Below are 12,816 nucleotides of genomic sequence, written 5' to 3'. Positions count from 1 at the left end.
GCATCATGGGATCCCAATTCCCTGACCAGGGATTGAACCTACACCCCCTGCAGTGGAAGCACGGAGTCTCAACCACTGGACTGCCAGGGAAATCCAAAACTCGATTCTTTCATAAATGTTCTAGAAACAAACGAGCACTTAAAAAAAATTTTTTTTTTTTTACAGTAAGGAAGGTTGCCATGGTCAACACTATTGATAAATAATACAACCATTAAAAAATTACTTCAGGGACTTCCCTGGTGGTCCAGTGGTTAAGACTCCGCAATTCCACTGCAGGGCGTGTGGGTTCGATCCCTGGTTTCGGAACGAAGATCCTACATGCCACATGGCACAGCCAAAAAAAAAAAAAAAAAAAAATTACTTCAAAAAGAGACTTGATTTATAAATGAAACACAGGAAAGGAGAACTCTATACATATAACACATATGAGGCATTTCTGAAAGAAAATCTAAGTGTTAATACTTGTGGAGTGGTTACTTTTGGGGTGAGGAATGAAAGAGAGACTATTTTTATTTTACTCCTTCCTGTATAACTTAAGTAACTCATAATTACTTGTAAGTGTATTATATTCTTCAGTAATTTTACTTTGATATCACTTATCATATGTCACCATATTTATACAACATAATTTGTAATGTGAATTTAGCTTACAGTTTCCTGTAAATAATTAGACATTTCGAACGTGGTCAGTCCCCGCCACCACCTCCTGCCAGGACTGATTCAGCTCCTCAGCTCACCAAGCTTCATCTTCTTGAGTGTGGAATCTGAGTCGTCTCGGGGCCGCTTGCGGGCATCCTTGCCACTGGGCATGTTGCGGGCGATCTCAGCCTGAGGTGTGCCCAGGTCTACCAGCAGGGTGGTGATCTGAGCCTGGAACTCCAAGGAGGCTGGGTGCTTCAGCACACTCAACAGGTGCAACTTGAGGTTCTTACGCACGCTGCTCACCTGAGATTTGGCCAGCGTTGGGGGCAGGTTGGCTGTGAGGAAAGTAGCAAGAACTTCGCGCTGTGGACAGAGCTCATGGGGTCCTACCACCCTCACTTCCCAAGCCCCATCTTGGGCAGTGGTGGCGGACATCTCCTAGAAAAGTTCTTTTGCTCTCAGATCTAATGTATGGCCTTCCCCCTGTACAAGCTGATACGCAAAACCCTTGAGAGGTCTCCTTCAGCATTAGTCAACCTTAAAACAACGAGAAAACTCACCTTCCCTTTCATTAAACATAGTCACATCTCTCTCCATCTCTGGTCTGGAAATTCCAACATGCTTGCCCTGGGGAAGGCTATAATCACCTCCAGAATGTCCCAACTGAACTGCCACAACAGTTCATCATTGGTCCCTGACACCAGAATGACTTTCTAATGTCCAACGATCACCTTGACAAGTAAGCCTCCCCTGTTCCAGAGAGAAAGAGGATGCCTGCAATCTTTCCTGCCCAGCATCCCTTCCCACTTCCTCAGCCAGCAACACTCCCATTTTCCTTTGAGGGAACCACCTCGGCTCCACTCTCAGTCCAAGTGGGCAAGAGACTCAGGGCCGGTAAGAACACCGCAATCTCTTGGCCATTGTGACTGGCTCAGAGATAGGCTCACAATATCTTCTTGGCCAATCAGAAACAATGAGCCCTTGGATCTTTGCTGGAATGATTGGGAAGAGACATTCTCTTTCCCATGGGGTTGCCAAGGAGATGGAATGGAAGCCTGTAACAACTGGGGGCCATCTTTGCTACCCCAAGGAAAGAGACACACAAGAGCCAGGAGATGCAGAGGGATTCATGATCTGCACACACTCATGCCTCAACTCCAGACTTTTCAGTTTTCACACATGCACAAAAGTAGAGAAAACAGTATAATGAATCACCATGTACCCATCAATATTTTGCTGATCTTGGCACATCGATCCTCCCTGCTTTTTGGGGGAGAGAAGGGAAGAGCTGGAGTATTTTAAAGTACTTCACAGACACCAACCAGGTCATTTCACCCACACATACCTCAATATTAAAATCAGCTTTGAACCAAGTTTCTGTCACACGCAACCACCAAAATATACATGTCTAACCTAGAGAATCCTTCCCTGTGTCCACAACCTACTAGACTGATGATGCATCCCTTATGGGCCCACTACCTAGCTCACATTTCCTCAGAAAAGAGGAGACTGGTCTGTGGACAGGCGAAGGGGAGAAGGAGGGGACCAACTTACCGTGCAGGGTTTCATAGGCCTGAATCACCTCAGACATGAACATGGGCCTCTGGCGGGCAATATTGGCGAGGGAGCCCAGGGCTGTGGTCAGGTTGATGGAGGAGATAGCGGGGTGCACCATGAACTTGAGCAACTGCTCTAAGGCTGCCTTGCCTTCTTCCCACAGCACATCTAATGAGGGAGAGAAGAGAACCAGTTAGTAGGGCCCTTTCTCCCTGGCCTCCAGAGAGAGCAGCCTTTGGGACCAAAAGGAGAAAGATCCTCATACATGGATGGCTATGAATGGCTGAAAAAACACAGAAAATTTAATGGCTGATGCGTCTGACTATAAGACTATTAATGAGTATAAAAATCTAGAGCTGATGCTCAAAGCATGGGCTTGCAATAGTGAAAAAGTAGAAATAATTTAAAATATCCAACTATAAGGAAACTGACTGTCTGAACTACACTGATGTAAAACTTTGAATATGTATATGTCTGTACACACACAAAGAACTGAAAGTTCTTTTTATCACCACGCTCCTTGATCCAGTCACCAAAAGTTAACTCTTAACAACTGTGAAAGATATCTTGACATTTCTTACACAAACATACTGGATGCCACATTATCTGAAATAGTGAATAAAAAATAGAATGCGATGTAACCATACTGTGAAATATTTTGTAGCATCTGAACATGATATTGTTAGGAAAAGAAGTAACAAGCTAATTTTGTTGAGTTTAAAAGGTTGTCAAGGGACTTCCCTGGTGGCACAGTGGTTAAGAATCCGCCTGCCAATGCAGGGGACACGGGTTCGAGCCCTGGTCTGGGAAGACCCCACATGTCATGGAGCAAGTAAGCCCATGTGCCACAACTACTGAGCCTGTGCTCTAGAGCCCGCGTGCCACAACTACTGAAGCCTGTGCACCTAGAGCCCGTGCTCTGCAACAAGGGAAGCTGCCGCAACAAGAAGCCCGCACACCGCAACGAAGAGTAGCCCCAACTCGACGCAACTAGAGAAAGCCCGCATGCAGCAATGAAGACCCAACTCAGCCAAAAATAACAAATTAATTAATTAATTTAAAAAGAAAAAAAGGTTGTCAAACAACATATAAGAAGAGCTAATTTTTGTGGAATGCTTACTATGCCAGCCACGTTAACTCACCAAATGCTCATACCTACACCCTAAAGTAGATGCCATAATAATGACCCCCAACTTACCAATGAAGAAACAGGATCAGAGAGAATAGGTCAGTTGCTCAATGGTAGAGCAGAGATTCAAACACAAGCCACTACACTCTAATGCCTCTCAGTTGAAAGTATAAAGCATGGCCCTGTTTTCTGTAAAAACAGGGCCAACAGACACAGAAACTATGAATATATACATGTAAGTATCTTTGCACAGAAAAGGTCTGAAAGAAAACAATACTCTTAGCAGTATTCATCTCTGGTGAGCAGGACTGGGGGAGGGGGTATTTTCCCTTTATACCTCTCTATATTTATTGCTTGACATTTCAGTAACGTGCAGCTACTACTTCTATAATTTGCAATTAGAAAAACTGTAAAACTAGCTAGTATTTACTACTAAGTGCTCACGTCTTCATGGAACCTCCCAACAAACCTGTGAAAGGGGTACTACTATCACCTCCATTTTACAAAAAGAAGATAAAGTTCAGAGAGGAGTAACTTGCCCAAGCTCACATGAGTAAGTGGTAACACTGAGATTTGAACCTAGCATCAGGGCTCTTAAGCACTGTTTTAAACTGACTCCAGAAATGAAAAACCAAGAAAAAAGGGGGTGAGGGGGAGGAGGAGGAGGAAGGGAGCCAGTGCAGTGACTGACAAATGGCACCAGCTGATAGGTGGCACTCACTGTATTGGATATAGGGATGGTCACGAGGGATGCGGTCCAGGCTGATGTCGTGCTCCTGGCGTCGGGGCACCTCCGAGTCGGCCATGCGGGGTGACAGGGTGACAATGAGGCCCTCCACAAACTTGATGGCGTGGGTACGGATGCCGTCATTGTCAGAGTCCAACAGGAGGATGATGTCCCCAGCCATGGCAGACACCATATCCCAGCAGGCTTCCTGGAGCTCGCTGATCACCCGTGACTTCACCATCCACTGCGAGTGGGCCAGGGAAGGACGGACGGACAGACAGATGGGGAAAAGATATCAATCACCAACTCCACCAACTCCCAGAGATCCATAAATGATGATGAATACATTCATTGGGGAAATGTTCACTGAGTTACAACTCTGTCTCTGGCCCCATGCTAGGTGATGCTGGGGACAGGACCCAGTGGTGACCAAGCCAGGTCTGGTCCTGCCCTCACGAGGTTCACAGATAGTGACAACCCAGAGTGATGAAGACTCAGATCTTAAGGAAGCCAGAGGAACAACAGTGCCAACCTCACAAAGTGGTGGCAGAGATTAAATGGATTCATTCCTTTCATTAATGTTAATGTACATCACATTAACAGTGTGGACCTGGCTGGCCCATCCTGGTCACAAAGGAGGTACTCAGGGAATGTTTGTTGAATGCACAAATGAATGGACAGATGGATGGAAGGATAGGTTAATGGCAACTCCCTGACCATTAGACATTAGAACCCCTTTGTTGTCTTTTCCTAAAGATCAACAGCACGTCTTGCTCATAACGAATCTGATCTGATGCTGGTTTTGAACCCTAAAAGATGAGTCTGTAAATGAGACCTGTCAGGCTGGGACAGCCCCAGGTGGGGAGGGAGCTCTTACCTGCAGGGCCACCTTGTAGAGCTGGGTCATGGTGAGGATGGCCTTCTTCACCACATTCACATTCTCATCTCTCAAGAGCATGTTGAGATTCGCGATCAGTTTCAGCAGTAACTCAATGTCTCGCTTGCTAGGGGATGGAGGAAAAAGGGCAAGATCAAGGTGGTCTTTGGGCAGGTGATGGGAGCCTGGGGTCCACAAGGAAAGGGAAATCAGGGTCAGTGTGTCAGGAGATTGGAATGGAGGTGGACACCTGTCTTGTTTGCCAGCACAGCTGGAAGCTGAGAACAATGCCTGGCACCTTCAGACAGAGCTGACCCCAAACGCTGTCTAGGTTGGTCCTGTAACCCCCACTGTTCTGTATTATTAGGGCCCTGCTGTTCACATAAGGTGCAGCAGAGCCAGACAACTGTAAGTCTGGATAAGCAACTGTGTCTTCTAGAACAGCTCCTACCTCAAGGCTTGCTGTGAAAACTGCAACAACACATGTAAAGCTCTTAGAAAAGCATAGAAAGCATTCAATAGATATTAGCCATTATTACTTTAAAGCACTCTATTTTATGTAATCACTGGTTTTGTTTACTAATTTGTTTACCTAAGTCTGAGGGCTCTGAAAGTGGGGGACCCTTTCTAGTCTGAGTACTAGCAGAGTCTCATTTTTTGTTGAAGGAAAAAACGAAAGGCCTTCAATAAATATTTATTCAGTGAAATGAATAAATTCAAGGCTACACCTAGAGCTCAGAATGTGTATTTTCATAACACGTTACAATCTGAATTTAATTATTAAGCTAATCAGTCAAAAATATGAAACTCAGCCATCAACTACATGAAGGCAGGAACGATACCTGTTTTTATTCACTGTTATAGTCCTACAGTCTGACACAAATGCCTGGCACATAGCAGTTATGCGATACATATCTGTCGAACAAAAAGTTCTTTGGCAAACTCAGAAAACTTACCACAAATTGTCCCAGTAATAATCTATAAAAATTTTGAATCACTATTTTGTATACCTGAAATTAATATAATATTGTAAATCAACTATACCTTAAAAAAAAAAAAAAAGACAAAACTAGTGGTTACCAATGGGGAGAGGGAAGGGAGGAGGGGCAGGATAGGGGTAGGGGGATTAAGAGGTACAAACTACTATGCATAAAATAAATAAACTACAAGAATATATTGTACACCACAGGGAATATAGCCAATATTTTACAATAACTTTAAGTAGAATATAATGTATAAAAAATCTGAATCACTATGTTGTATACCTGAAACTAATATTATAAATCAACTATACCTCAACTGAAAAAAAAAATTCTCCCAGTAAAAGGTGGAGACTGAGAATTTGGGCAATGGTGTTAGGGACACAGGTTAAAATCCCAGCATGGCCACATACTGGCTGTGTGACCTTAGGAAACTCACTTCACCTCTCTGAGTCACAGTTCTGTCTTCAGTTAAATGTGCCAAACAAATAATCCAGTGTTATTTTGAGGATCGAATAACAAAGTAGGTAAAGTATTTAGTACACCAAGGGAAGTAGCTGAAAAACTGTCAGATGCTGTTTACAATATGAAGGTATAGCCGATAGTCCTTACTGATGATGCAGATGTGAAGTGTGGGAGAAGTAGAGGAACTGTAGATGAGTTCAAGATTTCGACCTTATTAAATATTTGCTGGGGAATCACCATGCATGGGAGGGAGAATGGGTCTGAGAAGCAGAGGGCAAGACTCTCAGGGCAGGGCCAGGCACCAAAGAGGCTGACTCCAGCAGGGGTGCTCCCAGGGGCTCCCTGCACCACCCCATACCATGCCTCCTCGATGAAGCCGATGACAAACTTGCGCACTTCAATGGACTTGTCTGCTTGGAAAGCGATGATCTCCTGCCAAGGTCAGGAAGAAGGTAGGTCAGAGTTGCCCCAGGATCCATTCCCTTATCCCTACGCCCACACCCTTTCTCTCCTGTCGGTCACTCACATCCAGGAAGTTGTCCAGTAGTGTGGGATCTTTGTTGATGATCAGCTCCTGGACCTGGAAGGAGATTGGGGATGGGAAGGAGGAACACACATATAAAACCAGGGTCCCATCAGTGCAGATAGGAACATGTAGGAGAAAACAGCATGGGGGTAGGTAGCAGAAAAGCTCAGTTCAGATCCTGGCTCTGCCACTCCTACCATGGCCTGGGCAAATGGCTTCCCCTGAGTCTCAGTTTGCTCTTCTGTAAAATGCGAATCGTAAACAACTTATAGGGCTGTTGTGAGGCTTCAATAAGAAGATGCTACGGGGCGCAGGTCCTGGTGGATAGTGAGTACGTGTTACAGATGGAGGCTAAAGAAAAGAGGGAAGTGCTGCAGGACTCCTACCTTCCTGAGGCTCACCCAGCAATCCTCTCCACTCTCCTTCTGTTTCTACTCCCCACTCAACTGTCACAATTCATCGGGCATTTTATGACAATGAGAACACATTTTCTGAGGCCCCTGTACCTGCCAGGCTCTTTGGAATAAGCCCTTCCCAAAAACATTCTCACAGAAGCTCACTGCCTATGACCCAAGGCACTACTGAACAGCCCTGACAACCACTCCACGAGGGAGGCCCCGTCAGGACCCCACTCTACTGCTGAGGTGGAATCGACTACCCAAGGCCACATGCTGAACAAGTAGAACTGGGGTCCTCACCCAGGCAACCTGACCTCCCAACCTCTGAACTCCACCTGCCTCCCCAATTCCCCATGCCCTCTTTTGCTTCTGTACAAGCTATTATGCCCTCTGGTCAAGACACTCTCCCTCTCTCACTTAGCCTGGTTCTCTCCGTATCATCCAGGTCTCAGCTCAGACATCCCTCTTCTAAAAAGCTCTCCCTGACTCCCCACCGCTAGGCTGGGTCAGAAGCTCCCTCTGGGTTCCACACCCCTCTGGGCTCCTCCATCCCATCCCTGCCCACTCTGGGTCCTCACTGTCTGGTCACCTGCATGTCTTCCCCACTGGATAGGACCCTGGCAGAGAGCAAATACGAGGATCAAGAGCATAGAATTTGGAGTCTGAATCCAGCATTCAAGTCCTAGTTCAGCCAGCTGCTATGAGTGACCTTGGGCTAGTTTAAGCTCTGAGACTCTGCTTCTTTCTCTATAAAACAGGGAAGAGCCCTGCCTCATAGAGTTTTTGTGAGAATTAAATGACAGCGTGGCCAAATAGCACTGAGCACCATGGCAGGCATATCCCAAGTGCTTAACTGTGGACACTAGTGTTATTACCAGTGTCTTCTTTTCCAGAGGTTCCCATCCTGGCTCCCCTTGTCCTGCTTAGCCCAGCATCACCCCCTTCCCCTCACCTGTTTGAGCACTGTGATCTTTGAATCATTGGTGATCAGTGCTGCCTGGTTGAGGAGATCCACCACCTGGAAGGAAGGTGAAAGGCATGTGACAGTACTCACCTTGCCAGCCCAGCCCTGACGGCGCCCCCTGGGTTCTGCCACCTAGAGGTGGATGGCCCAAAGACAGGGCCTGTGCCTCCCCACTCCAAACCCCTCTCTCCATACTCACTCTCTCTGATGTGGTCATGCCATCAATGCCCGGCCCCTCCTCTTGTGTGAAAAACTGTGATGCCACGCTCCGGCGAGTGACGCTGTCCCCACTGCTGCCTGCCATGGCTGCTGCCTGGTACTCCCTGGAGAAGACAGATCAAGCTCTGCACCTTACCTCACTAGCTGCAAAGGGTTCAACCCTCCTTTCTAGCCTGTTGGATCTTTGTTGGGTCTTTTGAAGCCCCTCCCCCTTCCAGAGTCTGGATCAGACTGTACGTGTCCATGAGGCTACAACCTGGGGGAGACTGATGTCTCCCAGCTCAGAGGCAGTACCTCATGGAGTACAGAGCCTCACCTCCAGTACTTTACACATAACGGGCTGACCACAAACACCTGCTGAATGACTGAACAAATGAACACAGAGCAGCCACGCACTGGTCTCAGTGCCTCCTGTCTCTCCATCAGGGCTGTACTCTGGACTGGACACCAGAGCAAGCTTTCTAAAACATAGCTCTGAGGAGCTCCAGTCAGAGTCCTGTACGTCGTAAGTACTCAATACATCAGAGAAGGCCTAATTAAATTATATTTCTGCCATTTTCTGGATTACTATGGAGTTGTGCTTTAAAAGGCCAGGGGCGGGGGACTATTGGGCATCTGTCCCAAAGTCACACTGGCAAAATTAACAAATAAGAAGGGTATCAAATACAGCACTATTCCTAATAGCAAAAGACTATTATCGGGCTTCCCTGATGGTGCAGTGGTTAAGAATCCGCCTGCCAATGCAGGGGATATGGGTTCGAGCCCTGGTCCCGGAAGATCCCACATGCCATGGAGCAACTAAGCCCAAGCGCCACAACTACTGAGCCTGCACTCTAGAGCCCGTGAGCCACAACTACTGAAGCCCGTGTGCCTAGAGCCTGTGCTCCACAACAAAAGAAGCCACCGCAATGAGAAGCTCACTCACCGCAACGAAGAGTACCCCCGGCTCGCCACAACTAGAGAAAGCCCGCATGCAGCAATGAGACCCAACGCAGCCAAAAATAAATAAATAAATTTATTTTTTAAAAAAAAAGACTATTATCAACACAAATGTTCTCAAATAGGGAGACTGGCCGAAAAACTATGATACATCCACATAATAAAACACTATGTAACTATAAAAAGGAATGAGGGAAGGAAAAAAAAAAGGAATGAGGAAAATCTCTATATACACTGATAAACAGTGGGCTCTAGCACATTTTAAGTAAAAGCAAGTAAAGTGAAGACAATGTTTACTGTATGCTCCCTTTTTACAAAACAAAGGAAAATATGTGTATATGTTAAAAAAAGAAAAAAAAAACTGAAAGGAAAAACCAAAAAGTAGAAAAGGGAGAATATAGTTTAAAAAAAAAAAAGATGGATCTCAATGTATTATCATCATGAAAAGACGACAGTGACAGCCTCTTGCATCACAGAAGAATGTATACAATTAAACTGACTTTTGTCAAGTTTGTGTGTGTATACACAGAATGACCCAGGCAAGAAACCACTGGGTCTCAGCTGCCTCTTCTGTAAAACAGGGATGGTAACAGTGTTTCTCTCTCAGAACTATTTTGAGGAGTAGATAAGTTTCAGAAGGCTACTGCATAAACTGTTAACAACAATTTGAGGAGGGTGAAAAAGGTGCATCTTTTAAGAGATATACTGCACACAGCAGTTTATTCAACAGGTATCTGCTGAATGAATGACTATCCAACAACCTCCTTCCTAGTCTCCCTGCTGCCTGTCATCCCCACATCTTGCTTAGAGTCAGAGCCAACTCCTCACCAAGACCTAGAAGACTTTATGTGATCTGGCCCCTTCTACTTCTGCCCTCATTTCCCTCTCAGCTCTCCCTTCTCCAGCAACACTGGCTTCCTTGTCATCATGCCAATCATACCCCTTCCTCCAAGCCTTCTCCTCCAAGGGCTTCTCTTCTTTCTGCCTGGGATATCCCTCCCCTCACAGCCTGGCACAACTCCCTCCCTCCTTATTTCCTTCAGGTCTCAACTCAAATATCCCAGCAGTGAGGTCTCTGACTATCGCACTTCAAACTTCCATTTCCTCTCCGTCCCCATCTGTGTTGCTTTATTTTTCTCCATGGCATTTATTATCAACACACCACATATTTATAAGCTCCATGAGGCCAGAGATGTGTGTGTGTGTGTGTGTGTGTGTTCACTTTCTCTATCCCCAGCACGGAACAGAGCTTGGCACCTAGTAAGTATTCAATAAAAATCTGCAGAGTGGGGCTTCCCTGGTGGTGCAGTGGTTGAGAGTCCACCTGCCGATGCAGGGGACACGGGTTTGTGCCCTGGTCCGGGAAGATCCCACATGCCGTGGAGCGGCTGGGCCCGTGAGCCATGGCCGCTGAGCCTGCGCGTCCGGGGCCTGCGCGTCCGGAGCCTGTGCTCCGCAACGGGAGAGGCCACGGCAGTGAGAGGCCCGCGTACCGCAAAAAAAAAAAAAAAATCTGCTAAGTGAATGCCAAAGGGCTTCAACAATCACTGGGCTTAGTATCCCTACCCTTTGGCTCTAGAATGCTTGAAAAATAACAGCTAATATTTACTGAACATTTAATATGTGCTGGACACAATTCTAACACATATAGTAACTTAGCAACTTATTTAAACCTCACATCACCAACTCTTTGAGGTAAGTACTGTTTTTTTTTTTTTAATAGGGGTATAGTTGTTTTACAGTGTTGCATCAGTTTCTACTGTACAGCAAAGTGGAGTTCCCTGTGCTATACAGCAGGTTCTCACTAGTTATCTATTTTATACATATTAGTGTGTATATGTCAATCCTAATCTCCCAATTCATCCCACCCCCTCTTGGTGCCCATAAGTTTGTTCTCTACATCTGTGTCTCTATTTCTGCCTTGCAAACAGGTTCATCTGTACCATTTTTCTAGATTCCAAGGTAAGTACTATTTTTAATTTCCATTTTACTGATGAGGAAATTTGAAGTCCAAGAGGTAAAGTCACTTGATCAAAGGCTCACAACCTGTAAGATGTAGACCTAGGAGTATGGCTGCAGAATCCAGCCTTCTCACTGCTGTGCTGGACTGCCTCTCTAAAGGAACTGCTTCCCCCTGCTAGGTCTGTTCCCAACAATCCAGTATACTGTTGTTTCCCATCAGAACACAGTGAACTTTTTCATGATGAACCTTTCACATTGATCCACCCAAACTTTTTACCATGTTGTTCCTCTTCCACTTTTTGGTTTCTTTGTTTTTTAAACGTATATACATATTTCCTTTTCTTCTGTAAAAAGGGAGCGTACGATAAACACCGTCTTTCATTTCGCTTTTCACTTAATATATGCTGGAGCCCACTCTCTATATTTCATTCCTTTTTTGCCCCCCTTCCCTCATTCCTTTCTACAGCTGCATGGTATTTTATTATGTGGCTGTTATCTGTTTTCCTCCTCTGCCAGTCTCCCTACTAAAGAACATCTGGGGTGTTTGTAGTCTTTTGCTATTACCAACAATCATTGGTTCCCCTTCCCTCCCGGTCCCACCGCCCTACTCCCACCTGGGAATATGACGACTCCCCGCATATACACAGAGTGGCCCCACGAAAATCTTTCATCATTCAACGAACATTAACTGGGAGTTTTCGGCGTGACAGCGCTGTACTGGGAAACGCTGAGCTCATGGTCACAGACAGAACTAAAGAGCCACACAAATAAAGGTCCAATAACAAATGAGACCCCCCGCCAAGTGACATGAAGGAAAGGCACAGGAACCTATAAGAGCGTTTAACAGGCGGATTTCGGGACGGAGAGCGGGAAAGGAGGGCTTCGCAGAGGAAGTGACGTTGGTGCCCAGACCCGAAAAATGAATGGGAGTCAGCCAGGCGGAATGAGTAAAAGGATGTTGCAGACAGAGGGGACGACATGTGCAAAAAGCCTGAGGCGGGAAGGCGTATGGCGAGTCTGAGGAACCGAAAGGCCAGTGCAGCTGTGCGACGTGAGGAACGAGCAAAGAGGCAGAGCCGAGGCCGGCTGGGCGGACGCGCCTTGGGGGCCACGTTGGAACTTTGCCCTGAGGGCACTGGGGAGCCACGGGAGGGTCCAGAACTGGGGAAGAAACTGGGGTCCCGAGCGTCACTGCTCCCTTCCCCTCTCAGCGTCCCCACTCCCCCCGGCAGCGCCCCTGCCCTTTCAGGGTCCTTCCTCCCTTCGTCCCCGGGCCCCCACGCCGCCCCCCCTCTCACCGCGGCTCAGGCCTCCGTCCCCCTCGCGCCCCCTCAGCAGCGCCTCTTCACAGACACCGCCGCCATCTTCCGCTCGCCGCCGTGACACTGCGCATGCGCCGTGCACGGAGGGTCGCTGGGAAATGGAGTCCAC

General features: G+C 46.7%; 1 protein-coding gene across 1 annotated transcript in view; it reads right to left on the bottom strand.

Annotated features, from left to right (window-relative positions):
* Positions 1–12,762, bottom strand: part of SYMPK (symplekin scaffold protein) — a 35,820-nt gene extending 23,058 nt beyond the window's left edge. Inside the window, exons 1-9 of the mRNA XM_060000691.1 lie at positions 12,684–12,762; positions 8,465–8,588; positions 8,254–8,319; positions 6,904–6,957; positions 6,736–6,809; positions 4,933–5,059; positions 4,050–4,299; positions 2,197–2,367; positions 738–977 (exon numbers count right to left, since the gene is read on the bottom strand). Of these exons, the coding sequence (XP_059856674.1) occupies positions 738–977; positions 2,197–2,367; positions 4,050–4,299; positions 4,933–5,059; positions 6,736–6,809; positions 6,904–6,957; positions 8,254–8,319; positions 8,465–8,569 (1,087 nt within the window). The 5' untranslated portion in view covers positions 8,570–8,588; positions 12,684–12,762. The remainder of the gene's footprint in view (positions 1–737; positions 978–2,196; positions 2,368–4,049; positions 4,300–4,932; positions 5,060–6,735; positions 6,810–6,903; positions 6,958–8,253; positions 8,320–8,464; positions 8,589–12,683) is intronic.
* Positions 12,763–12,816: the final 54 nt, after the last annotated feature.

This window comes from Delphinus delphis, chromosome 20 (assembly GCF_949987515.2).
Source record: "Delphinus delphis chromosome 20, mDelDel1.2, whole genome shotgun sequence".
Taxonomy (NCBI): domain Eukaryota; kingdom Metazoa; phylum Chordata; class Mammalia; order Artiodactyla; family Delphinidae; genus Delphinus; species Delphinus delphis.
The sequence above is the reverse complement of the archived record's forward strand: the minus strand, read 5'-3'. Positions and strand labels throughout refer to the sequence as shown.